Consider the following 24,812-nt stretch of genomic DNA (forward strand, 5'->3'; position numbering starts at 1 on the left):
GTGGATTATTTATCGTCTGTACATCTTCCGTCGTCCCACACTCAAGCAGAATAAGGCTCGTCTCGAGATGCTAAATTAGGCCCGCAATCAACATTAGATATCTTCTCTTGTTGTTGGGGTTGGGTTTGCTTGCAGAGCCCCCATTAGTACCATTTAGAAGCCCACACAAGCGAAAATCCATGGAGATGTTAATTATCTGTAGTCACACCAGACCAATGAGATGATTTAACGTACCAGCCCTCATCGACAGTTAAAGTCCCCAGATTGAGGATATGCATTTTGGTACCCTCCGGGCTTGCGTACGCAGGGATCACCGCCGGAATCAGTCTATGCATTGGGAGGGCACAAAATCCTGTAGAACTTAGAGAGTCGGACCCACAGCACTTGCAGCTTGACGGCTACTTGAAACTATTAGGTATTTACAAATAGGTCCTATTGGCTGCCCCTCCTGCTTACGACCATCCCTATATAACAACCCACGGCACTATCTTTGTAGTCGAACCTAGCTCACTAGGCTCATCCCGTGGCACTAGGAGATGGGTACCTTACCGATTGTCAGACGGGTGTTGAAGGGGCCTAAAATTGAGGAATCCATAAACCAGCTAACCTTATTGGGTAATCATAGAGGGGGCGACTGAAAAATGAGAAATCCTGGAAAAGTCGGTTAACCAGAATTTGAGACCAAATTAGCCATTTAAATGCAGTAAAGAATACATGCACATCAAATTGTATGAAGTTAAGGATATGGCCAAGCCAGGTTTGCATGGAAGTAAAGCGACAGAAAGCTATCCGTAAGTGGTAAGAGGACATAGAGAAGGCGAGCACTGAACGACAACGCCTAAGCTAAATATTTCTAGGCCACCACTACGTAGTCGCATAACTCCTGACATTTAATCGCACAATTGAATCTTTCCACTTGCACACTCTATTGCTATATTAGGAAGGTAACGATACAATTAGTCAATGCCTTATCTCCAAGGTGAAACGCTAACAATTACTTTTTTGGACGCGAAGATACTACATATGACAGTGTGCCTCAGAGGAAATATCTTAAAAGTATTTAGGAGTGTATAAATGCGGTGGGTAGCTAATATATCGAATATTAGCTATGTTCGCATGCGAATAACAAGCTTTCTGACCGGCAGATTATTAAGGGTGGAGCCTGTCGAACCTTATACTTCGTAGGCGGCACAGCACTTGTAGTTCAAAGTCTATTCTCTATAGATACTAATTGATTTTCTATAGATTATATAGAACTATTTGGTTAAGAAACAGATGCTGTTAAAACTTAAAAGCAATGTTAATAAGTGATGTGTTTAGCTCTTATAATTATATCAACACACTGTTAAGAGTGAAATTTAGACACTAGTGATCATCTCCATACCTTCCTAATGTAGTTGTAAGCCGGTTAGTTGAAGGATTTGGATCTACGACTAAATAGAGGGGGTGTGGAACTACTTTGATCATGTTCATGAGAGAGTTCCGCGTCATTGACGCCGCGAATTCAGAAGAGTAGCTGCGGTTGAGACTGAAGCCTAAGGGTTGGAGCAATACAGAGAAGCTTTCATTCCTGAGTTTGTGGACGAGATAATTAGACAGCTGCCACGCTTCAGGGACATGCGACGTGATCATCAGCAAGATGTTCAAGAGTTTCTGGGATTCCTTCTTGACGAAATGCACGAGAAGTGTGTTCGTGCGAACACTATGTACACTTTATGGCGCGATGTGGTATTTCACATTCTGACTGAGTCCCAAAAATGATATTGTAAAGTTATCGTCAGTGAGAAATTAGTAGGGTTTGAGCTCATGGGTTCCGCCCCCAAATACGTCAACAAGCCGTCCTATGTAGCTCAGTAAACGAATGAGGAGGCATTTGTGGGCATGAGATCACCGTAATCCGCCCGCAAGAACTGTGGATCAGGTTATCCTACACTGGCAGATCATCTTAAGTATCGTGATCAGGCGTAAGCAGACTTATTTGTCAAGCGTAGAGCGCAGCATCAAAATTTTGGCAGTCAGATATGAATCCTTCACAGACAAGAACCGGATCTGTGCACGGAGTGGAGACATTTTGATATCTCGCCCTTGCAGTACGTTTTATAAGCTCTCATCCCACTTGAGCCTCCCTCTCTCTAGCATGCTTCTTCCCCTATGTACATATTGGTCTCTTCAATTTCTCAATATGTCAGATCACTTCCCAACGGAGGAGAAAATGCATGAGTTCATGCCGGCCACTGGTTAGTTGTTCTCTTTCATCTTATTCCCCTCGGAGATTTCTAACGGTCTCTGTGCTCTGTGCAGAGAATGTAGATGTGTCACGCCTTCAACCAAAGCTTGACTCGAAGGTCGAGCATGTATCCTTTCAAGAACAATATGACAGCACCTCACCTTCTACCCTCCGTTCTTCGGCCTCGGAAATGATCGTTTCCTTTACACCTAATGATCCAGATAACCCATTCAACTGGCGACAGGTACGATACCACTCATTCGTGCAACAACTTGGCGAAACATTTGAGACATTATTGAACGAACAAGTGTAACTAAACCCTTCAACAGAGAAAGAAGCTTGTGGTGATTGCTTCTGGTATGATGCAAATCATGAACAGCACTTTCGGTTCGTCAATTAGCAGCAACGCCACCCCAGAGATTGCTGTCGAGTTTCAAATCACCAACCAAGAATGCTTGGTACTCCCAATCTCAGTCTTCTTGATTGGATGCATCCTGGGTCCTTTACTTTGGGGCCCCAGTTCCGAATACTTTGGCCGCCGCTGGCCTCTACTAATTGCCTACTGCGGCTTCATGATTTTCACGCTTGCCTGCGCAGTAGCTGACTCTTTTGCCTCCTTGTTGGTGTTTCGGCTTTTGAGCGGCATGATGGCATCAGCACCAATTGCCATTGTCGGGGGACTCTTTGCCGATATACAGGGTGACCCAACCAGAAGAGGACGTCTCATGGCATATTATATGGCCGTAAGTGTTCAAACTCGAACTGTAGCAAGTTCACTACTAATATTGTTTAGTGTGCGATCATCGGCCCTATCATTAGCCCCTGGGTATCGGGCTACGTAGCCCCTATCAGTTGGCGGTGGTGCTTCTGGATTGAACTCATTTGCAGCGGTGCCATACTTCCACTGGTAGTCTTTATGCCGGAGACTTACGCGCCAGTGATTCTCAAGCGACGCGCACAGAAAGCCCGCAAAGATACTGGCGATTCCAGTATCATGGCACCACTGGAGCTGGACAGTCGTGATATAAAGCAAATTGCTTTTGTTACTCTTTCAAGACCTTTCCGCATGTTGTTTCAAGAGTGTATTGTCTCTTTAACTTGCCTTTATGTTGCGCTTGTTTACGCGATCTTTTATCTCTACTTTGAGGCCTACCCGAACATTTTTCAAGGTTCGTTAATCCTGTCCCCGGGATGTTCGGTGATTTGTGCTGATTGTACTGATCCCGAATACAGGAATCTACGGCATGAGCGCTGGCGTCTCTGGCTTGATGTTCCTGCCGAGTACGTACATCTAACAACGTCAATTTCGAAGAAGGTGAACTAACTGGTGTGCATAGTCGGACTTGGTGTTGTCCTCGCTTGTTTTGTGTTCGTATGGTGGGATTGCTACCTTGCCCGAGCCAAATCCCGCGGCGCCAACTGGGCATTTATCGAAGAATATCGCCGACTACCACTGGCTTGCTTAGGAGGCCCACTATACGTTATTTCCCTATTCTGGGTAGGATGGACCTCCTCGGCAAATATCCACTGGGTTGTACCTTGTCTATCCGGTATCCTCTTCGGAACTGGCTACTTGCTGATTTTGATGGCAATGCTGAACTATTTAACCGATGCGTACGAGACACTTTCAGCGAGTGCCCAGTCTGCCACTAGCTGTACGCGCAGTATCCTCGGCGCTGTGATCCCTCTGGCTGCGAAGCCCATGTTCTATCGACTTGGCATCCCCTGGGCGTGCAGTCTCATTGGGTTTTTGAGTCTCGGCGTGTCTGTCATTCCATTCGCATTCATTCGATACGGTGATCAGATCCGGGCCAACAGCAAATTCTGTCAAGAACTGAAGGGGCTTAAAGAAGCCGAGAGACTCAAGCTGGAGAGCGAGATGCGTGCTGGTAATCAGTTTGATCATTTTCAGAAGGTGTCCACGCATACATCTTCGATCGTGCGAGTTGACGTCGAGAAATCGGGGTTTTGTTGAGCCTCATGGCTTGGCACTGGGCTTTGATAAAGAGTAAATTGTATATAATAATCTAATCTAATATCGTAATTATTCTTTCGCTATACATCTGTTCAAATTTAGAAGATTTATTACTATAGTAGCGATATTCTATGTACTACTTATCTCGCAACGACAAGGTTATTACTACGGCGCGTCATATCAATGCACTATCTCTGGTCAATAATGCGGGATATGTGCTCTCTGGGGTGTGGGAGGAAACGAAGCATGTTGATTATTCTGGCTTTCTAACTTGAATTCAAAGAGTCTTCTCCCCTTGTCCATAGCGAGCCACAACTCCATCAATTCAAGACCAACGACCTTCACACGCGTTTTGCTACCGCACACGAGAAACGATCATCTTTATTAACGGTATAGCTGGATGGCTTGGAGTTGCTGTTGGTAGAACATATATTGCATCCAAACTTGTCCCGTTGGTCCTCACATAGGAAAGGAAATTGAAAATTATCTGCCATCGCCGGTGTCCACCTTGAAAATGATCTTTTGGGCTCGCATGTGGCAGAAATCGTCATATCTGATCTCAACATCAGAATCAAGCTTGATGTAGTAAAACATGATAATGACTTACGCTTGAACTGCCTCTGAGAGCGGGCGAATATCTTGAGACATAAACCTTTTTGATGTCAGCTTTGCAAAAGAGAGACCGTTAGGGGGGTTCCCTTACTCCAAAGCATCTTGTTTCTTTTCGAAAAGATTCATAGCTTTGTCAAAGATGCCTGATGAAAGTTAGAAAGCAGAAGTGAGAGAATTATGAATCAAGCTCACTTCGGACAGGGCATCTCCCCATCTGAAGACTCAGATTTTTTCCATAGGCTTCATTCCCCGTCCACGGTATTTCTTGGTTGTGGACTCCCACACTAGAGATACGCCCCCAAGGTCGCAGGAGGTCGAAGCCCATTCTGAGCGCGCTGCTATGCCCAACCACCTCTATCACAACATCTGCTCCCCGATCATCCGTGAGCTTCATCACTCTCTGTCGCAGGCCCTCTTCGTCTTGCTCAAAGTTCCAAGGCTCGGCTCCTAGCTGCTCGGCAAGTAATAACCGTGAAGGCACACTGTCGATTGCAATAAGGTTCTTCGGTTGATACTCAAGCGCACCGAAAAGTGCACAAAGTCCCACAGGACCGCAGCCGAATAGTAGCACGGTGCTTTTGCGAATCTCATCTGGGTCCAATCCGCTAAAGCCATTTGCCGCCGCGAAATAACCGGTGGGGAAAATGTCGGCCATTAAGACCAACTTTTTCTCGTCAATCGAGGCCGGGATTCGAAATAGAGTCGAATCAGCTAGTGGGACACGGACATATTCAGCCTGTCCACCGTCGAGCGCAACAGTGCCGTATAGCTTGCAAGAGGAACACCGAGAAGAGAAACCGCGTTCACAATAGAAGCATTTCCCACAGCTAACAGTGAATGGTGATACTACTCGGTCCCTTGCTTTGAATTTCTGAACTTCAGATCCGACTTCCACGACTTCTCCGGTGAATTCATGGCCCATGATGAATCCTGTACCAGAAGGCTGATGGCCGCGAAAGACATGTAGCTCACTTGTCTGATCTTAGCAAGCCATTGCGATCTCATCCATATACCAGATTTGGATTGCCTACCTTCCACAGAGAGCCGTATATCGCACTCTTAAAATCACATCGGTTGGATATTGGATCTGGGGTAAGGGTCGTTGCTCGAGAGCGACCTGCATTGGGCCTTTGAAAACAACGGCCTGCATTGTGGGAGCGTAGGAGAGAATGTCTTTGGCTGCTGTTGAACTTTTCGCGGAGCTGGGCTGTTTGGTGAAAGAAGAAAAGGATGATGAAAAGTTTCACGAGTTTCGAACACTCTTTGAAAGATCACTTTTGTGTGACGCTTTCGCTTTCGATCTTATCCTCATCTATTCATGTGGGGTCAAATGTTGGAGACGTACCTCGGGATCTCGCTTCATCCATGGATACTACCGCATGACATCAACCTCGGCCCCTCCTGGTAATCCCGGTCGCCAGATTTAGATGGACGTGGAGAGTTCGTTCGAGGTACAAATATATGTCACGTATATATAATGCGTTATTCATTTATTCTGTCAGCTTTAGAGCTGTGGGGGCCTGTCATACACAAGTGTCATTCAGACCCAGTCATGGAATCCTCTCGTCCCCAGCTTCTTGTTAAATGACAGAGCCCGTTTATTTTAAGGTTTATTGTAAAGCCACATGGGTGCACTTTGAATTCTGAATTGAAGATCGTAGCGTCATCGCCATCATCCCTGAAGAGCCGACTTTTTGCCGTTATCTCTGGAACCCTTCTTCAGTCAGCCACCTGCCCTCCCTGCTCAAGCGAGCTTGAACCGTTTTCTGCAAGGGAAAATCCATCCAGAAAGGCCGCCAGTGCCGGTGCTCAGGCTGCGAAGGCCAAATAAGCTCAAAGGCCCGGTCGAGGCGCTGCAACGATCTGAAACCATGTTCGGCGGTGTCCGCATGACGCGGTTGCAAACATTTGGGATAGGGGAGAGATTGCTCCACGATTTCGAATGCAGCCGGACTCCCGTACCTATCCGGCTCGTTTCGCGTGATGAAGTAAGAGCGCGGCAGTTCCTCGAGGCTGTGAACCAATGCCTTGGGGTTGGTGGCCTTGCCCCTGCCCATTCCTAGTCCGACCCTCGTGTGCATTCCGATACCTTTCATGCAGCAGATTTCCAATGTTCGCAACCGACGGCTTGACTGGCTTAATGCAATTGTTTCCCAGACGGCGAGTGCCAGGTCCTCGCAGATGGAACTGTTGATGATGCCGCTCTGGACTTGAAAATTGCTGGTTAAGCTTTTTTTATAGCATCTCTTCTCAAAGGAAGACAGCTCCCGGTGGAGAGGCGCATTTCTGCCTTGTCGACTATGATTGAAATCAAGATTGAGCTCCAGCGCCAGTGTCTGTAGCCGAGGAAATTGGCCGAGCGCCTGATAAAATTGCGTCTCGCGTTGATCGCCGTGCGAGCGTTGGAGATACAGCCGCAGCTCCGTCAGGCTAGGGCAATGTTGGGCAATAGACACAATGTCTTTGTGCGTGAGACGGCCCTGGCTCCGAGTTCGGCTCAATCCAGGGGGCATAAGACCAAGCCCCTGCAACGTTGGCCCGTGTCGGACAATAACTCTCCTCAGAGATTCTGGGTGCAGATAGCCGGTTATCCTCAGATTTTTCAGCGGGTTCAAGACCCCCAGCATCTCTTCAACGCTCTCTTCAAGCCCGTCGCACTCCATCGCAGGATCAATTGTCAAAGATAGCTTCTCCAGGCGGGCGAAAGAATACTGAGCAATTGATCTGGCCAGTTCAGGTATAGTAACGTTGCCCACATTGAGCGCTCGTAGCTTGGAAAAGTCTGTCTGATGACTCCAGTTTCGCAGCTTTCCCTGTATCAACATCCCTGTAGAAGAAAACGAGAGAGATTCCAAGCTCCCTTGGCGTAAAGTCTCGACTGGAGGTCCCTTTGTGTGCGGTCTGGGAACATCACTAGCTGCCAACTGGACATCTGAAGAATCCAGGCCCCGTTCCCGGAATTGCAGATGTTTGAGATTCGGCGCGGTAGACATCACTCGGTAAAAATGCTCCGCATGGGAATTTTTCATGCCATCGGCATATTTATAGCAGCCCGTGCTTTGAACTGAATGGAGGCAGGGTGAGCAAATGAGCTCCAGCTCATCAGGATTCATCTGAGGTTTCAGCAGACTCGGAAGGAAAAAGGTGTGGATGTTAAGCTTGCATAAAGGGTGTCTTTGGTGGATGGCTTCAAGCAAGCATCGAGGAAACACATTCAACATCGAGTAGTTGAACTCTGTCAGGGAGCGCAATTTCGATATCAGGGAAACCAGCGAGTCCCATTGGGGCTTCTCAAGCAGGGACACCCGCCGAAGCATATCTTCTGCGGTTTCATCATATGTGAGATCAGTCTCCTGGAATGGTCCGAGACCATAAGTCTTGTAGGCTAGTGGTTGGCGAATCCGGCTCGGAGGGCTTGGTCCACCCAGGCAAATCACATCAAGACGTCGCGTGTAGTTGAGAACATTTGGACTCCATGGGTGGTTCAAGACATTGTTAATGACGAGATCAAGACTCTCTTTATTTCCAAATTGCAGCCGAAATCTTTGGTATAGAAATGGCAATGCTGCATGATAGAGAGATTTGTTTACTGTGCTCAGGCCGCGTAAACCCCTTGGGAAAGACTGAGATATCTATGTGGCTCTTAGCAATCGCTTTATAAATCGATGATTTGTCTCACATACGTCCTCACATATGATGTGGAGCACTTCAAGGGGTAGCTGGTCCATAGTTGAATTTGAGGAATGGGAGGAATGTGGCAGATCGACGCTGGCCCAGGGGGTGCTGAGCCTCAATCACGTGTTAGTATATTTCGGAACCAGTATACCCAGCATTGAGAAAGCTGTGTGGATATGCTAGTCCTTAAATTGTATATTGAAAAATTCCCTTTCAAAAAAGAGTATATCTATACTGATTGGTGTTAGCGAGAGACGAATCGTTTCAGAGAGCCGATGCTTCTTAGGCCATGTAGCATGCAGCCCACCGTACATTAACTCTCCTACAGCACCAATATTTGAAGCCTCTGTCTCTTTCCTTTTCTCTTTCTCTTCTTCTAATTATTTCACAAAGTGAACCTAAACCAAGTCTCTCCTAGCAACATCCCCAAATCCACCACTTAAAATGTCTACGCCCACCTTGACAGCAGCCAAACAAAAAGCCCTCGAAATCAAACACCTCCAAGAAGAGGCCCTGCTTCTACCTACACACGAACGCGCAGGGCGGGGTGAAATACCATATCCGGAATATCGGCGATGGCTGGATACCCGACCATGGGCAGACGGGCGAGGGGCTCAAGACCATGTTTCTTTGTGTGTTGATTGAGGTTGCAAATGTGCCAGAGACCATATATGGCGTTCTGGATGATACCATGAGGTAGGTCTCTTGATGGCAATCTTAATGCGATATCGGGTATGACGTGTCGCGTGTGGGTCTTGATAGTTGTGAAAAGGCTTATTGAGCTTGGGGTTATACGGTGTGAGAGTGAGGAGGTATTTCAGGAGGAGTGCATGATGTTTGGAAATATGTTTAGTGCGCAGGCGGCTGAGAATCTTCGGCCGCGTCCGGTTGTCAGGGCGCAGTTTTGTAAAGAAAAGGTGGATTTGTAAATTATGCAGAAACACAATCAATGACTATAGGGCTGATCCTGATCCGGCATTCGAGAGGATATAAATCACATTTTTGGATGCAAGGAATTAAAAAACTCTTATGTCATGCCATAGCGTGATTTTGGTCGATGCAAGGAAGAGCTGGTGATTCCATTTAGGTCACAGTGTAACCACCATCGACACGGAGATCAGCACCAGTAATATACTTGGATGCATCGCTAAGCAGGAATGTCACAGCTCCCATAAGGTCCTCGGGAGTGCCCATTTTGCCGACGGGGATGAGCGAGGTCCACTTGTCACGAAGCTGGGGGTTTTCATCCAAGATCTTGCGGGTGCTATAGCAAAAGTCATTAGCAATATGTTTCGGTGGCAGATCAACTCCTACCATGACTCACAGCGCAGTCAACATATAGCCCGGGCTAATGCAGTTGACTCGAATATCATGCCCAGCCCACTCGACAGCCAGAGACGAGGCCAGATGGCGGACGGCCGCCTTGGCCGCATTATATGGAGCCTGGGGCTGGGGTACATTGACGATGGCGCCGGACATAGACCCAATCATAACGATACTGCCAGGCGCCTTTCGCTCCATGAGGTGCTTTGCAACTCCGATAGCAAACAGGTAAGTTCCATCGACATTGACACCCCAGAGCTTCTGCATCCGGTCAAATGGATAGGAGATAGCGTCAAAGTTCTCGGTGAACCCGGCCGAGGTGACCAGGTTGTCGATGCGGCCATGCTTGGCCAACGCGTCTGCAAGAGCCTCGTTTACCGAGTCTGGGTTGGCGACGTCCGCGTAGTGAGCAGTGATATTGGGCATACTACTGCCTTGTTAGTCGGAAAAATATCGCGGCGAGGATAGTGAGGAACGCACCCCTCCAGACCAGGGTTCTCTTTGCGAAACTGCTCAATTAGCTTGCCCGCCTGGTCTTCGGCTTCGCTCTCTGCTTGCGGGTTAGCAACCATGCCCTTATGATTTCCCCTTCTCATTCTCTAAATTAAGATAACTGCAACACATACTGTTCAAATCCACAATAGCCAAGTCCGACCCCGATGCCACCGAAGCCTGTGCCATAACAAGACCGAGTCCACGCGCACCACCAGTTACCATGGTCACCTTATTCTCCAGCGAAAACTGGGCCAGTGTGCGCTTGAAATGCATGCCACCCCGGCCTTGAACAATGGGCTGGGCAGGCATCTCGCTGTCAGGCGGGTAGGGGATCTGGACGTTCTCGTCGGTACGGGCAAATTGGCCCTCGTGCTCACCGGAGGCACCTTCTGGGGCTTTGGGGGTGGCGGCCATGTTCGGATCCAGCTTTGGGTCATCCTCCTTGGTTGCGCGGGTAGCAGTGTGGGAGAGAGGGCGGATGAATGAGCCTGTCGTTGGCCTTGAAGTAGCTGCGAGTGCTGCGTGGCTGGCGTTGATAGCCTTGAAGATTTGACGTCCGACCGTGGGTTTGAACATGTCGATGGAACAGACAGCTTTGGATAAGCTGGAGCTGCCAGAGAAATTGGGGATGCGGAAGGAGACAAGATGGGTGGGATGTATATTGAGAGGGAATCGAAGAATGTCGAGGCCAATCCAGGGGCGGGGCGAGCTCAAAGAGAAAATAACAATCAAGCAAGCTGAACCTCCAGGGCGTGTTTTTCTTTACCGGTATTTGCAGAGTAGATGTATGGAGTGACAGAATACAGTGGGGCTAAACAATCAACATCCTGGGGAAAGCTCTGATGTATGTGATTGATCTACGGGTTTCAAGGCAACATGTCTTTTATGTTCGGTAATGGAAAAACACGGCGGATCGTTCGCCAATTGTTTCAAGTGGCAAAATCTAGCGACGCTATAAGAAGAACAAGAAGGATCTCCATGACCGGTTGAGCCCCGTTAGCATCCGTCGGCTTCACTTGACCTTGTATAGACTGTGGAAATTTGAAAGAAGTGTCGACCATTGGTCTCTAGGAGTAGTGAAAGGGAGATATACTTCGGTATGCTAATATTAGTTTCTAGAGACAAAAGAGAAAAATACACAAGTCACACAGCCTTGGGCAAGGAACAAATCCCTGATGCCGTCAAGCCACACAGGAGATCCTCTTCAAAAAGCCCGAAATTCCAAGGCAATTCAGGGCGAGTTGACGTGACTCTCCATTTGTTTCTATTCTGACTCGGCGAATTCGACCAGTGGTGTCCCACTTTTACATTGGTCCTGCAATGGAATTATTAGCCAGTTACTCGAAATCCCATGAAAGACCAAGTAATCCGCTGGGGCTCGGTTCAAGGTGTAGATCGAAACAGGGGGAAAGAAGAAGAGTGAGAGTGGCGCAAAAAGCCAAGTCAAGGACAAATATAAGAATGAACCCAGACCACGGGGCAAGGCGCGTGACTTACTCCTGTTTTATGAACCACCCGGGCAACGGTGCCTCGTTGCGGGCTGCGAATGACCGTCTCCATTTTCATACTTTCGATCACCACCAGCGGCTGGTCCTTGTCCACCTCGTCGCCGGCCTGTACTTCCACCCGCAGCACCTTGCAAGGCATCGGTGCCAGCACGCTATTCGTCACATCTTTCTTTCCCAACGCCTTCTCCATCCACTGCGCCGGGGGCACACTCAACCGGTACTGCATACCGCGCTGGAAAGCGATAATAGTGTCCTCATCGCGGACCACGGTAGTATCTAGCCGCGTGTGTGGGAAGAACGAGGTAACGACGTGCGATGCCGGGTCCATGCGGCTCACCACCGGCTCGAAAACTCGCCCACCCACTTCAACCTGAAACGTGTGGTCTGCGGTCTGCTGTACTCGCACATTGAAGTTAGGTCCACTGCTAGCTCCGGCGCTCGTGGGCGCGGTAAATGACAGCTGTCGAATCTGTGAGCTGGGAATAAACCCAACAGCCGATCCTGCAACTCCAGAAGACTGCCCCGACCTGCAGTCACTGTGCAGACATGCCAGCGCGACCTGGGCGAGCACTTCGTCTTCGATTGGTTTCGAGATGAATAGCTCCTCCCGGTGTTTTTCAATGTAACCTGTCTCGACCTCGCCCGCGATAAAATCCGGGCTCCGGCAGATCGTCTTGAGGAACTCGATGTTGGTCACGGGCCCCGCCACCTCATACTGCTCCAGTGCTGCAGCCAGTTTCCGAAAAGCCTCTTGGCGGGTGGCGCCCCGGACGATCAACTTAGAGATCATGGGGTCGTAGTGCGCAGACACATCGTCCCCCTCCACAAACCCCGCGTCAATCCGGATATCATCCGAAGTGGTCGGCGTGCGGACATGGAGCAGTCGGCCCGAGTCTGGAATGAATCCTTGATCGGGGTTCTCGGCGTAGATCCGGGCCTCGATACCATGGCCACTCTGCGCGATTTTTTCCTCCACTTCTTCCTGTGTCAGTGGCAACTTGGCACCCTCTGCTACCAGAATCTGCCAGTGGACCAGGTCCTGACCCGTGACCATCTCGGTTACCGGGTGCTCAACCTGCAACCGGGTGTTCATCTCCATGAAGTAAAAGTTGCCCGTGTCATTGTCAAAGATGAACTCGACAGTACCGGCACCTTCATATCCCACTGCCACCGCGGCTGATCGGGCTTTCGCCCAGAGGTCCTTCCTCGTTGCGTCGGGCAAATGGGGTGCCGGCGACTCCTCGAGAATCTTCTGATGTCTGCGTTGAATGCTGCAGTCTCGCTCTCCCAGCGCCACAGAGTTCCCATGCTTGTCTGCAAAGACCTGCACCTCGATGTGCCGCGGGGTCGTGATATACTTCTCCACCAGCACATGGTCGTCTCCGAAGGAGTTTCTGGCCTCGGACTTGGCAGACTCGAGCTGAGCTTGAAACTCGGCTTTGGAGCTGGCGATTCGCATACCCTTTCCACCGCCGCCTTTGATGGCTTTAATAAGCACGGGGTAAGTAATTGCATCAGCCTCGGCCTCGAGGAACGCGGCATCTTGGTTTTGTCCATGGTAGCCGGGGACACAGGGCACACCGGCAGCAGTCATAATCTCTTTGGACCGGCTCTTGTCGCCCATTTCTTCGATTGCCTTCCACGGCGGCCCGATAAACACCAATCCCGCCTCGGTGCATTTTCTCGCAAAGGCGGAGTTTTCGCTCAACTAGATGAACCAGTGTCAGCAACTCCTGTATTTTTTGATAGGCCTTTTCCATAGAACCTCGTAGCCAGTTTGAAGGCATTCCTCATCGAACAAACAGAGTTAACTCACAAACCCGTATCCAGGGTGTATCCCGCGACAGCCCTCTTTCTGTGCAATCTCAATGATGCGATCCCCATCCAAATACGCCGAGACCGAGCCGAGATTAAAGGCAAACGGTGAGCTCAGCGCATGTTGGGCCCGGCTATCCGGGTCAGTATATAGCGTCGTTACGCGGATCCCATGCTCTGCTGCAGTTCTTCCAACGCGTCTGCCAAAAAGAAGTATATCATATCAGTGCCTGCCAAATCTAATTTGATCCAATAGTAGAACACATACAAAGCAATCTCGCCTCGGTTGGCAATCAGAATCGAGTCCAGGGCATTGCTCGTGGCCAACGACGACGCCGCCCGCGTTGTTCTGCGGGACGCGGTCGGGGCTAAGCGGGGGGCAATGCGGAGAAATGATGAAAGGGTCATGGCGGGATGTTGGTGTCGAGGGCAGCGGTGGTGTTTGGTTGCTGCAGTAGAACAGAATATTTTCTTAGCGATGTACTCAGTAAATCATCATCGAGTGTTGTTTTCAGTAAAAAGCAGGGAGAATTGGGGGTAAATGTAGATTTGTACCGTGCAGCTCTGGGCCGACGCAAAGCGAGATGGCGGGGAAAGCCGAGGATGACATACTCCGGCCATGCCGCATTTTGAATGTGCCTAGAAGATTGTCTTAGGATATTTGATTATTTCTTTCTAAATATTGCTAAGGGAATTAGTAGAAATAACTTTTTATATTATACATGAATTCATAGAAGTATCCATTAAAGTCATCGGATTTAGAGTCAGTCTCGGCAGATATTTGACAGAGTATACAATGAAGGAACAAGACCTACAAAGGAACTATAATGAAACATCATGAGATGAATCAGACAAATGTCCCTTTTTATTTTCTATGTTTTTGTTTGTCCCCAGATAGCCCAGAAGAGGTGCCATGGTCCCTCCCAAAACTACCCGGAGACACTATATACATGGCAACTCATGAATGAGTACAAACCACAGATATCCCAGACCTATGTGCAAAACGAATGCAGTCCATCCCAAGGTCTACCCCAGAAAGACAACCCTATATAGACGAGGCCTCGTTAAAACCAGCCGGGAGAAAACCCCGTGGGAATGAAAAATAACCCGGTCTGGAAAAAGAGTGCCTCGGAATTTGCCCCCAATCTCTCATTCTCTCTCGATCTCACCAATCCCCTCATCATCTCCATCGCGTCCCCATCGTACAAAGTGGTGAGGCCTCGTTAAAACCAGCCGGGGAGAAACCCAGTGGGAAAATAAAACGACCCCGGTCTGGAAAAAGAGTGCCTCGATATATGCCATGTCCTCGACAATCTTCAAGCTTTAGTTTCCCAACTTCAATCTCTTCAGCTCCCGGTCTTCTCGTCTCCTCTCAGTCTCTCAATCTTCCAGTCACCCCCAGTATGGTCGGTGAGGCCTCATTAAAACCAGCCGAGAGAAAACCCCGTGGGAATAAAACAGCCCGGTCTGGAAAGAGTGCCTCGGAAATAATCCTCAAAATCATTCTTAAAGTCATCTTCATCAACATCTCCAAAGTCAAGTGAAAAACGGCTTCTCACGAGGATCTCTCGAAATACACCACAACCACACCGCATTGCGATAGTTGTAGGAGGAAAGGCAAAAAAAGTTGGGAGACGAGGGGACAGCGGGCTTATATACCCTGTGGACTTCCCTCAACCATGGGTATAGCAGCTTGTCCTCCGATCCCGTTTTGGCAGCGGAAGGAGGTTGAATACTGTGAGAACCGCGGTTTCACCTGGGAGCTGGGCTGCTTTGTTTTTATGGGTAAGAAATCAAGCCGGAACAGGAAATGTATATTCAGAGCAGACCTGAAGTATAAGAAGTAAATTTTACAGATGCCCCGTGGGCGACCTACAACTAGGGTTTGGCATCTCGTCCTCCGATCCCGTTTTGGCTTAGGGAAGGAATCGAATACTGCAGGAACCTTGGTCTCGTTTGGCGCTTAAGCTGTCTTGTCGACGGCTAAGAAAATAACTCGGAACAGCAACTTTATTATTAGAACAGCAGATAGATATTCGGAGTAAAAATAGGATCAGCCTTATTCCTTATTTTATGGAGCTGGGGTGTATATCAGACTAACCCTAAAAATGTAACCACAGCACTCTTTTCGGTCATTCAAAGCAGTATTTTACAGAGAAAGAAGATACATAGATAAATGAAGAATCAAGAAAATAAAAGAAAAGTTGACGATATCACTGAAAATCAGAGCAGACAGCCCATATTCGAAGTATACCAGACACCTACTGTTGTTTATAGTAGACCGGTGGAGAATGCCAAGGATTATGTGAGCAGCTCGAATCTGGATCCTTTTTGATGCCGATCAGCCGGATCTTCAAGTTCATCGTGGCACATTCGTTTGGCTTCATCTATTTTCGCATATAGTACATATACATCGCATACTCGTCGCTTTTTCGCTGCGTCTACATTCGTTGATCAACCCCATCTCTCACTTCCACGGACTCGACTCTCGCATCCAACTTGCATCCCCCAAAACCAGCGCAACATGTCTGACGATGAAGAATACTATGACTGGGAAGAGGAGTTCCTCTTCGAAGACGTTGCGACTGATGTGGCGGTAAGTATTCACCGGTGGTGAAGCCACCAGTCAATCCCCTTCTCAAGGAACAATCCAAAAGCTGACCGCCCGCATCCAACCCAGGATGAGCTCGCCGCCACTGCCTACTCCGAAGCCGCCCTATACGAACACCCGACGATCGATCTCGAAGACTACCCCAGTGACTGGGATTACTACTCCGACGACTACTACGATGACGACCCAACCGCCGAGCGCAGCACCACCGAAGAATCAAGAGTTGCTGCGCCCACGACCGCCTGCAGCCTCGATCTTGCCTCGTTCCAGGGCGTAGTGTGGAAGACACCCGGTCTAAAGAAGGACCAGGACACCGCGATCGAAATCCACGAGCCCGACTACGGGGAGAAAGTGGCGCTGCTGAAGAACTGGCGCGAGATCTTCAAGTCGGCGCAGCCCGCTACGGACAAGTCTCGACTACGCTCGCAGCCTGGGAATGATTCGCGTCACGAGGGTGTGTCTCTGTCGGGTGAGGACACCCCTGGCGTCCCTTGCGTGGCTGGTGAGAATCCGGACCACGATGATTCGGACCCCATGTCTGACGTCGTATCCCTGGATGCCCATCCCGAGAACGCGAATGCCAGCGAGTGTGGCCAGACTTCTTGGGAACATATTCAGTCATCTACTGAGCCCCCGAGTGCCACTGCCCCCTTGCCCGCCAAGAGAGGCCGCAAGCGCAAAGCCGACGTCTCGACCGAGGCCACCAGCAAGGACCAGCCCAATAAAACTTCCGTTCGGTCTCGTTCGAGGCGAGCTGCGGCCGCCAAACCAGGTGGCGAGAGGCAGTCGCACGCTTCTGGTCCGACGCGCAAGTCGGCCAGACAGAAGAAATAAATGGAGGTTTGGGCGAAATACTAAGCCATATATTTGTTGGTTTTTGCGTGTTCTTCTGATGATTCGCATATGAATGAAATGAACAAATGCATCTATTACTCCAGGTACGGGGCAAAAGTACAACTTTTTTTTCTTCCTTCCGATCTGTAATTACTTATGCATACTCCTTGTTGAATGCACGGCCAATCACCATCCGACGGATCTCGCTGGTGCCCGCTCCGATCTCATATAACTTGGCGTCCCGAAGAAGTCGTCCCGCAGAGATCTCGTTGATATATCCATTCCCGCCCATCAGCTGAATCGCGTCTAGAGCGCATTCTGTTGCACGTTCGGCGGCGTACAGGATAGCGCCGGCGCAGTCCTGAGTGCGGATCGTCAATTCGCCCGGTGTCACCGCGGCGTTATCCACTTGTCGTGCTGTGTTGTATGTATATGCTCGCGAGGCGGCCATTTTCGTGTACATGTCGGCCAGCTTGCCCTGGATCAACTGGTTGTGGGCGATGGGCGTGCCAAACTGCTTGCGGACGTGGGTGTAGGGAAGAACCAGGTCGAGGGCAGCCTGCATGATTCTGGAGAGAATGTCAGCATTGTCGTATACCAAAACCAACGAGGCGTATCAATACGTACCCTAGAGGCCCTGCACTGAGTACCAGGCGCTCCAGGTCCAACCCTTCCATCAAGACTCGAACACCGCGGTTGACCTCTCCCAAGAGATTTTCCCGAGGCACAAATACGTCTTCGAATATGAGCTCGCCCGTGTTGGAGCCGCGCATACCTAGCTTATCCAATTTGCGTGCGCACGAGAAGCCCTCGAAAGACTTCTCCACGATAAACGCTGTGATGCCCTTGGAGCCCTTCTCGGGCTCAGTCTTGGCATAGACGACGATATAGTCGGCATCCGGGCCCTGGGCAGATATATGTCAGTAATCCTCTTCTGAGTTAAGAGCGGGGGTTTGTCATGATGTTTCAATTTGGCGACACAACTCACGTTGGTGATCCACATCTTGGTGCCGTTTAGCACCCAGCCGCCATCGACCTCCTTCGCCGTGGTCTTCATGCTGACCACGTCGGAACCTGCTGAATGCTCCGACATGGCCAGAGCACCAATCTTCTCTCCGGATAACAAGCCTGGGAGAATCCTTTCCTTTTGCTCTGTCGAGCCGTTCAACGAGATCTGGTTCACGCACAGCTGGGAGTGGGCAGCATAGGAGAGACCGATGCTTCCTGAACGAATTGACGAAGATTAGACAGATCCATGGAGATACGGGGGCACCGAAGTAAGGATATAATTACCAGACGCCCGACTGATCTCTTCCATCACCACGCAATGAGCCTGGTAGCCCATTCCCAGACCACCGTATTCCTCCGCGGCTGTCACTCCAAGAAAGCTGCAAAAAAACAATTACTGTCAGTGCCATAATATCCCAAAAAGCAGACAATCCGGTCTTACCCAGCATCGCCGAGCTTCTTCCACATCTCCGTCGGGAACTCATTCTGCTCGTCTGTCCGTGCGGCAACCTCGGCTGGGATCTCTCGCCCTGGAAATCAATGAAGAATGAGGAATGATTCACAATTTTCAAGATAAGGGCCCATACTTGTAAATTCTTGTACTCGTTCCCTGACTTCAATGAGGTCCTCTTCTGTTGGTGGCGCAAAACCGGCCGGGTGCTTCGTCGACACAGTCCGGAACAAACGCGGGGAAAATGCGGGGATGGAGGTCCGCCGTAGCGAGCAGGTGGACAGGCGAAAGAGCGAGGGAAGAGAGACAGAGGCCATGATATGCAATGGTCGAATGCAAGTTTGAAGGATCACTTCCGGCCGGGACGGGGGTTCCTTTAAATAAGGAATGACATGCACGGGGGAGGGGACGGCAGGCCTCGGCGAAAGCAGCGGATAGCTCTGCGGACCACCATTGCCTCTTCCTATGAATATTGTTGATATCTATATAAATAAATACACAGAGAAACCTACTAGAATTAGTTTGCTTTTATTTACTCTCCAACAGCTATTTTTCTTATTGCAATGTAATGTTTTGCTATTTCTTTTGCATGTTCAATCGTGGCAATGATGAAACCTCGGGTAGACGCGGCAACCGTCGCGCCTCCGCACGATCTGGGGAAGCCGAGCTGCCACTTCTTCTCTCAAAACCCTCGAGTTCTTCTACTTCCAAGACCACCCAAATACTATGCTACCACAATAGTACATTCATCTTGTTTTCTAGCGGAGTGCCTACCATCGCCTTCACTGCCAGCTACCTCATACATTTTCTCCCCGGAATGCGCGCCCCATCCCCGCTCGTCCTTCGGAGCTTGGGCTCGCGAGTTGCTCCACGGAGTCTACCGCGCTTTTCCCGATCAACGTATCTTACTCGACTGTCGTGCCGGACAATTGCCAACTATACGCACCCCCACCATGCCTCGGCACTCTCCGTCCTTCCCACAGCGGTGGACACTTCGGCCCCCGAATTCAGGGAGAACAGCCAGCAGATGCAGGAGTTGCTGGACCGAATGAGCAGTCTGCATGCAAAGATTGCACAGGGCGGGTCCCAAAAATCTCGCGACAAGCATGTCTCCCGCGGCAAGATGCTTCCGCGAGACCGCATCTCTGCGCTGATCGACCCGGGCACCTCGTTCCTCGAGCTGTCGCCGCTCGCGGGCCATGACATGTACGAAGACGAGGACGTACCGGCCGGTGGTATTATCACTGGGGTTGGTACCGTCGAGGGCGTCAACTGCATGATTGTGGCCAATGACAGCACCGTCAAAGGCGGCACCTACTTCCCGATTACCGTGAAGAAACACCTGCGTGCGCAGGCAGTCGCCCAAGAGAACCGCCTGCCCTGTATTTACCTGGTCGACTCGGGTGGTGCCAACTTGCCGCACCAGGCGGACGTGTTCCCGGACCGCGACCACTTCGGGCGTATATTCTACAACCAGGCGCGTATGAGCTCCCTGGGTATCCCGCAGCTATCCGTCGTCATGGGGCCTTGCACCGCGGGTGGCGCCTACGTGCCCGCCATGAGTGATGAAACCATCATCGTCGAGAACCAGGGCACTATCTTCCTCGCGGGTCCGCCGCTCGTCAAAGCCGCCACGGGCGAGGTCGTCTCTGCCGAGGATCTGGGTGGCGGCCAGCTGCACTCGTCCATCTCCGGCGTAACAGACTATCTCGCCGTAGACGACGCCCACGCCCTCGTCCTGGCCCGCCGCTCCGTCGCCAACTTAAACTACCCAGCCACACAGGGCCCACTCCAGCTAGAGGGCGTCGAGATCCGCGAACCCTTATATGATCCAGCCGAGCTGAACGGGATCGTGGGCACCAACCTCCGCCGCCAGATCCCCGCGCATGAGGTCATTGCGCGCATTGTCGATGGCAGCGAGTTTGCCGAGTTCAAGCGCGACTACGGCTCAACCCTGGTAACGGGCTTTGCGCACATCCACGGCCACCGCGTCGGCATCGTCGCCAACAACGGGATCCTCTTCTCCGAGTCCTCGCTCAAGGGCGCCCATTTCATTGAGCTCTGCGCGCAGCGCCGCATCCCGTTGGTCTTCCTGCAGAATATCTCTGGGTTCATGGTCGGCGCCGACGCCGAGAAGGGCGGCATTGCTAAGAACGGCGCGAAGCTCGTCACGGCTGTTGCGTGCGCTGATGTTCCCAAGTTTACGGTTGTGTTTGGATCGAGTGCCGGTGCGGGTAACTATGGGATGTGGTAAGTTCTGATCCAGTCCCTGATATCCCTCCCCCCAACTTCTTCCGCTTTACTCCCTGTCCTCGACTCGGTGCTGAGTGTTGATAGTGGCCGCGCTTACTCTCCCCGCTTGCTCTTCATGTGGCCCAACGCCAAAATCGGCGTCATGGGCTCCGAACAGCTCTCTGCCGTGATGGAAGCCGTCGGCCGCTCCGCCGACCCGGCCTTGAAGGCGCGCATTGACCACGAATCCGAAGCCATCTTCTCCTCGGCCCGTCTCTGGGATGACGGGGTGATTCTGCCCGCGCAGACGAGGAACATGCTGGGTTTGGGGCTGGCTGCTGCTGTCGGCGGCAAGGCGGAGCCGGATATACAGACCAAGTTTGGGGTGTTCCGTATGTAATAGAAAGAGTATTATACCAGATAAATAAGCAGACGAGGGAATGTGAAATGAAGGTTCATTGACCAAGCTTGTCAGTTTGCGCTCAACCATGTTGAATTCTCGGTAAATCACACACTGATTGAGTAAAATGAAGTATGCACAGTTTGGAAAGGGCAAAAAAAAAAGAGTAATGAAAGAAAAGAAAAGAAAGAGGCAACAACTTTTGTCCATTCCGTCATGGTAAATTTTTCTTTTGGTCAACAGTCACCGAGTCCCGTAAATATGTAAGAAACAAAAGAAGGAGGCCAAGGGCCTCCACCTCCCCCTCAAGAAAGAGGAAGAAGAGAAAAGACACAAAGGAGATAGTGTATAATCGGTGGCGGTGAAGCGTCATTCTATGGGGAGAGAGAGATAGAGAGAAGATGATGCATGAGACGTATATAAAGGTAATCATGAAGCACGTCAGAGGCGGGCATGAGTAGGCGGAAGTCGTATTGCAAAATTTGATGATTCGGCGCGAGAGGGGAAGAAAGGTAGATAAGTGAGCGTGGCTAGAGAATCACACAAGGCCGCCGACGAGAATTCTGGCGCCGACTCTCACGCTTGCGGTCATGGCGATTGGGGCCCTCGCGCTTGCGACTGGGATCACCACCGCCAGATCCCTGCAGATCCTTGCGGATGATCTGGCGGCACAAGTCCACAAAGACCTCGTTGACGTTGGCACGGCGGCGCGCAGACGTCTCGTAGTACGGGGCGTTGCCCCAGCTCTGGGACAGGCCGAAGGCGCGGGCGCGCGGCACGGCGCGGTCTTCTTCGAGGTCGGACTTGTTGCCGACGATGACGAGCGGGACCTTTTCGTCGTCTTTGATGCGGGTGATTTGCTCGCGGAGCTCGCTGAGCTCGTTTAGTGAGGACATGCTGGTGATGGAGAAGACGAGGAGGAAGCCTTGTCCTTGTTTCATGTAGAGTTCTCTGTGTTGGGGGGGGGTTAGTTTTTTGCCCCTGTGGAGATGTATGTATATATCTCTGTTTCGAAGGGGGAGTGTTACCTCATGGCCGCTGTGTTCTTTGTTAGCTTGATATTCAAATGCCCGGGGGTGGTTACTTACTGAACTGCTCTGTGCCGGCGGTGTCAAGGCTGTGTGGGATCTCAAGTCAGCGTCGAGTCGGGGTTTCACACCCCTGAGAAATTGGCACATACATTTCCAGAATACATTGCCGGCCCTGAAGAGTCAGTTAATCATTGATTTCATGTTCATTACCAAGGGCTGACTTACATCTACCTCAATTTGCTTACGGTAGGAATCCTCAATCGTCGGGTCGTAGCTTTCGATCCAGACATTCTGAACAAATTGGGCTGCAATTGATCAGCTTAAGAAAATTCAAAATGAGACATCAACGGAGTCCATACCTGTTAAGCAACTCTTTCCCACTCCTCCTATGAGCCCCCGATGCTGTCAGCAAAGAATCTCTGGGATCTGGAGACTAGCTCCTTACCAGCGCCCAGAACAACAATGTGATATTCGCGTCTATCATTATTTTTTTATTAGAATCCGGCATTGAACAGTGGAAAAGGGGACACTCACTGAGGCCGCATTGAGACACGCGTATAGGAGTGACGCGACTCAGGGAGGCTGGCAAAAAGCCTCGAAGGTGTGTTTGTCCCACGTCGGAGAGGGGCCGCGATCCCCGGAAGCCCCCTCTAGTTCTGTTTTTTTTTAGAAAGAAAAAAACAATAATAGAAACGAAAGGGAAGAAGAGATCAAGATGAGACCCCTCAATTGATGTAGTTGGGGGCTGGAAAAAGACTCAGGCACAAATCGGTTACATTGGAGTCTTCTCCAATGTGTCTCTTCAGTGAAGTGGAGGTGTGGGATGAGGCTGACGAAAAGTTGAGGGGGTGTGTGCGGGCCTCGGTTTTTTCTTCCAGGGGGGTCAATTGAATGGTCTTTTCTTTTTGTATGCTTCTTTCTTCTTTCTGGGGGAAGGGAGAAAGAGGGCTACAGAGAAGAGTTCCTGACACAAGAATCATGGAATCCTAATCACATCATTCCCGCGATCGTCCCTGGCGGTCAGTCTCGACTTTCGCATCACTATTTACCGAAATCCAGGGACACAATGCGATTCACTAATCACATTGCAATCTGGGGATCCACCAGGTCACGTGGGGCCTGCCATATTATGAGATGTATCGAATGTCTATACTTCTTGAGTGATTGAGTCTATTGTATATCTTTCTACAAGCATATTCATAGATTGATTATATCTGTTATAAGAAAGAGACCCAAAGAGCAATGCCTAAAACAGACTAGATCTAGGGCTTCAAATATAGTTTAATCACCTGACCGGGCATAAATCCCGCACTCAACCTTGTGGATGTCCAATATCTGTGGGCAAAAAATGAATTTAAGGGGCGTTATTTCCTAAAAAAAAAAAAACTTATAATATCAACCTTTCCATATGATCCTAACATCCAAAATCAAAAATCAAAAAAGCATAGCCACAGTCATTGAAATAGACAAAAAGAGATCTGACAAGACTGGGATTCGAACCCAGGTCCCCTTGCGGAGATCAGGAAATCTAGAAGATTTGGTATTAAGGTAGACCTTAACCTGACGCCTTGGACCAACTCGGCCATCTTGCCCGATGTATGATGACAGGGCACGCCTGTGTCTCACGACGGCCACCTCTACGAGGCATTCAACTAAACGCCCATGGCCAATGCGAGTATTAGCATTGTCAGCATACCTTTCGGATTAATTTTACTCAAGTGATTGGTGGGGGATAGGGCAGGAGCGGGAAGTTCGTGCAAATCACGATCATGGAAATTAATTTCTTTGTCAATGTTGGCAAGGACCCTTCGAAGAGCCTATGCTTGGAAATAGCCCATTCGAGTACCAAGTCAATTGCATCAGCAGCGCTAATCGGAACATCTTGTCAAAGTACTTTAAGAGAACTAGATACTTTGCTGTTTTATATGGCATCAAGGACCGGGCTTTGACTTTTCAGAAATCTAATGCAACAGGGATGATAAAATATCTGCTGGACACTTACAGTCCCTGCTGCAAATATTCTCAAGTATGCTATGTCTATGCCAATTGAAAGTGAATATAATATCCTCAGGCTCGCTCAAAGAAAGCGTATCAAGAAGTCTACGTCTCTCCAGACTCTGACAGAATCCTTTTTCGAAACGAAGTCCTCTTCCAAGCAGGTGTGATCCACACCACTATTATCGCCACTACTTGCCTCGTGCTGAAGATTCCGGAATAACGACCTCCACCACCTTCCCAGGTAATTAAATATCGAGGTGTTTTTAGATAAATTCGACAAATTCGGATAATTAAGGGGAATATATATTTGATTCGGTTTATCTCGTCACGTATCAGGAATCCCATGAGATTGACTATCATTGAAGACAATATAAGTACTCGACCGCTTAAAGCACAGGGTTGTACATAAAAATCCCTCGCTTTGGTTTTCTTTTTTCTATTGATTTCTTTTATTCTTATTTGCGTGAATATTAGTTTTAGACCAGATTAGAAGTGTTATAAAAAGACGCGAATCTTCTAGTAATTTTGATACAGATTAGTTACCTCTTCTAGACTAGCAGCACTCTAATAACGAGTATTTTAGGCTTGCAGAAGTATTTATCTGGCCTATACATTGT

General features: G+C 49.7%; 9 protein-coding genes across 9 annotated transcripts; 3 read left to right on the plus strand and 6 right to left on the minus strand.

Annotated features, from left to right (window-relative positions):
* Positions 1 to 2,182: 2,182 nt before the first annotated feature.
* On the plus strand, positions 2,183 to 4,202 carry NUU61_002302 (MFS transporter; the record flags this gene model as incomplete). Its single annotated transcript, XM_056652884.1, has 6 exons — positions 2,183 to 2,237; positions 2,302 to 2,471; positions 2,557 to 2,970; positions 3,021 to 3,396; positions 3,461 to 3,508; positions 3,565 to 4,202. The coding sequence occupies 6 exons, from the start codon at positions 2,183 to 2,185 to the stop codon at positions 4,200 to 4,202; spliced, it is 1,701 nt and encodes a 566-aa protein (XP_056513951.1).
* Positions 4,203 to 4,685: 483 nt separating this feature from the next.
* Positions 4,686 to 5,964, minus strand: NUU61_002303 (alcohol dehydrogenase family protein; the record flags this gene model as incomplete). Its single annotated transcript, XM_056652885.1, has 5 exons — positions 4,686 to 4,755; positions 4,810 to 4,854; positions 4,906 to 4,957; positions 5,007 to 5,785; positions 5,846 to 5,964. 5 exons carry the CDS (start codon positions 5,962 to 5,964, stop codon positions 4,686 to 4,688), a joined length of 1,065 nt encoding a protein of 354 aa, XP_056513952.1.
* Positions 5,965 to 6,514: 550 nt separating this feature from the next.
* On the minus strand, positions 6,515 to 8,542 carry NUU61_002304 (uncharacterized protein; the record flags this gene model as incomplete). Its single annotated transcript, XM_056652886.1, has 2 exons — positions 6,515 to 8,446; positions 8,498 to 8,542. 2 exons carry the CDS (start codon positions 8,540 to 8,542, stop codon positions 6,515 to 6,517), a joined length of 1,977 nt encoding a protein of 658 aa, XP_056513953.1.
* A 1,030-nt stretch (positions 8,543 to 9,572) lies between these two features.
* NUU61_002305 (uncharacterized protein) lies at positions 9,573 to 10,883 on the minus strand (the record flags this gene model as incomplete). The annotated part of the gene is made up of 4 exons (XM_056652887.1): positions 9,573 to 9,753; positions 9,814 to 10,239; positions 10,293 to 10,362; positions 10,439 to 10,883. 4 exons carry the CDS (start codon positions 10,881 to 10,883, stop codon positions 9,573 to 9,575), a joined length of 1,122 nt encoding a protein of 373 aa, XP_056513954.1.
* Positions 10,884 to 11,571: 688 nt separating this feature from the next.
* NUU61_002306 (acetyl/propionyl/methylcrotonyl-CoA carboxylase subunit alpha) lies at positions 11,572 to 14,038 on the minus strand (the record flags this gene model as incomplete). The annotated part of the gene is made up of 4 exons (XM_056652888.1): positions 11,572 to 11,622; positions 11,805 to 13,523; positions 13,632 to 13,830; positions 13,899 to 14,038. 4 exons carry the CDS (start codon positions 14,036 to 14,038, stop codon positions 11,572 to 11,574), a joined length of 2,109 nt encoding a protein of 702 aa, XP_056513955.1.
* A 2,116-nt stretch (positions 14,039 to 16,154) lies between these two features.
* NUU61_002307 (uncharacterized protein) lies at positions 16,155 to 17,075 on the plus strand (the record flags this gene model as incomplete). The annotated part of the gene is made up of 2 exons (XM_056652889.1): positions 16,155 to 16,226; positions 16,311 to 17,075. The coding sequence occupies 2 exons, from the start codon at positions 16,155 to 16,157 to the stop codon at positions 17,073 to 17,075; spliced, it is 837 nt and encodes a 278-aa protein (XP_056513956.1).
* Positions 17,076 to 17,229: 154 nt separating this feature from the next.
* Positions 17,230 to 18,851, minus strand: NUU61_002308 (isovaleryl-CoA dehydrogenase; the record flags this gene model as incomplete). Its single annotated transcript, XM_056652890.1, has 6 exons — positions 17,230 to 17,644; positions 17,703 to 17,980; positions 18,064 to 18,299; positions 18,369 to 18,463; positions 18,526 to 18,613; positions 18,671 to 18,851. The coding sequence occupies 6 exons, from the start codon at positions 18,849 to 18,851 to the stop codon at positions 17,230 to 17,232; spliced, it is 1,293 nt and encodes a 430-aa protein (XP_056513957.1).
* A 500-nt stretch (positions 18,852 to 19,351) lies between these two features.
* Positions 19,352 to 21,166, plus strand: NUU61_002309 (putative 3-methylcrotonyl-CoA carboxylase, beta subunit (MccB); the record flags this gene model as incomplete). The annotated part of the gene is made up of 2 exons (XM_056652891.1): positions 19,352 to 20,784; positions 20,872 to 21,166. The coding sequence occupies 2 exons, from the start codon at positions 19,352 to 19,354 to the stop codon at positions 21,164 to 21,166; spliced, it is 1,728 nt and encodes a 575-aa protein (XP_056513958.1).
* A 530-nt stretch (positions 21,167 to 21,696) lies between these two features.
* Positions 21,697 to 22,742, minus strand: NUU61_002310 (uncharacterized protein; the record flags this gene model as incomplete). The annotated part of the gene is made up of 7 exons (XM_056652892.1): positions 21,697 to 22,117; positions 22,195 to 22,204; positions 22,255 to 22,283; positions 22,347 to 22,369; positions 22,423 to 22,502; positions 22,643 to 22,674; positions 22,732 to 22,742. 7 exons carry the CDS (start codon positions 22,740 to 22,742, stop codon positions 21,697 to 21,699), a joined length of 606 nt encoding a protein of 201 aa, XP_056513959.1.
* Between the last annotated feature and the right edge of the window lie 2,070 nt (positions 22,743 to 24,812).

Source organism: Penicillium alfredii (genome assembly GCF_028826965.1).
Source record: "Penicillium alfredii strain IBT 34128 chromosome Unknown utg000004l_segment0_segment0, whole genome shotgun sequence".
Classification (NCBI taxonomy): domain Eukaryota; kingdom Fungi; phylum Ascomycota; class Eurotiomycetes; order Eurotiales; family Aspergillaceae; genus Penicillium; species Penicillium alfredii.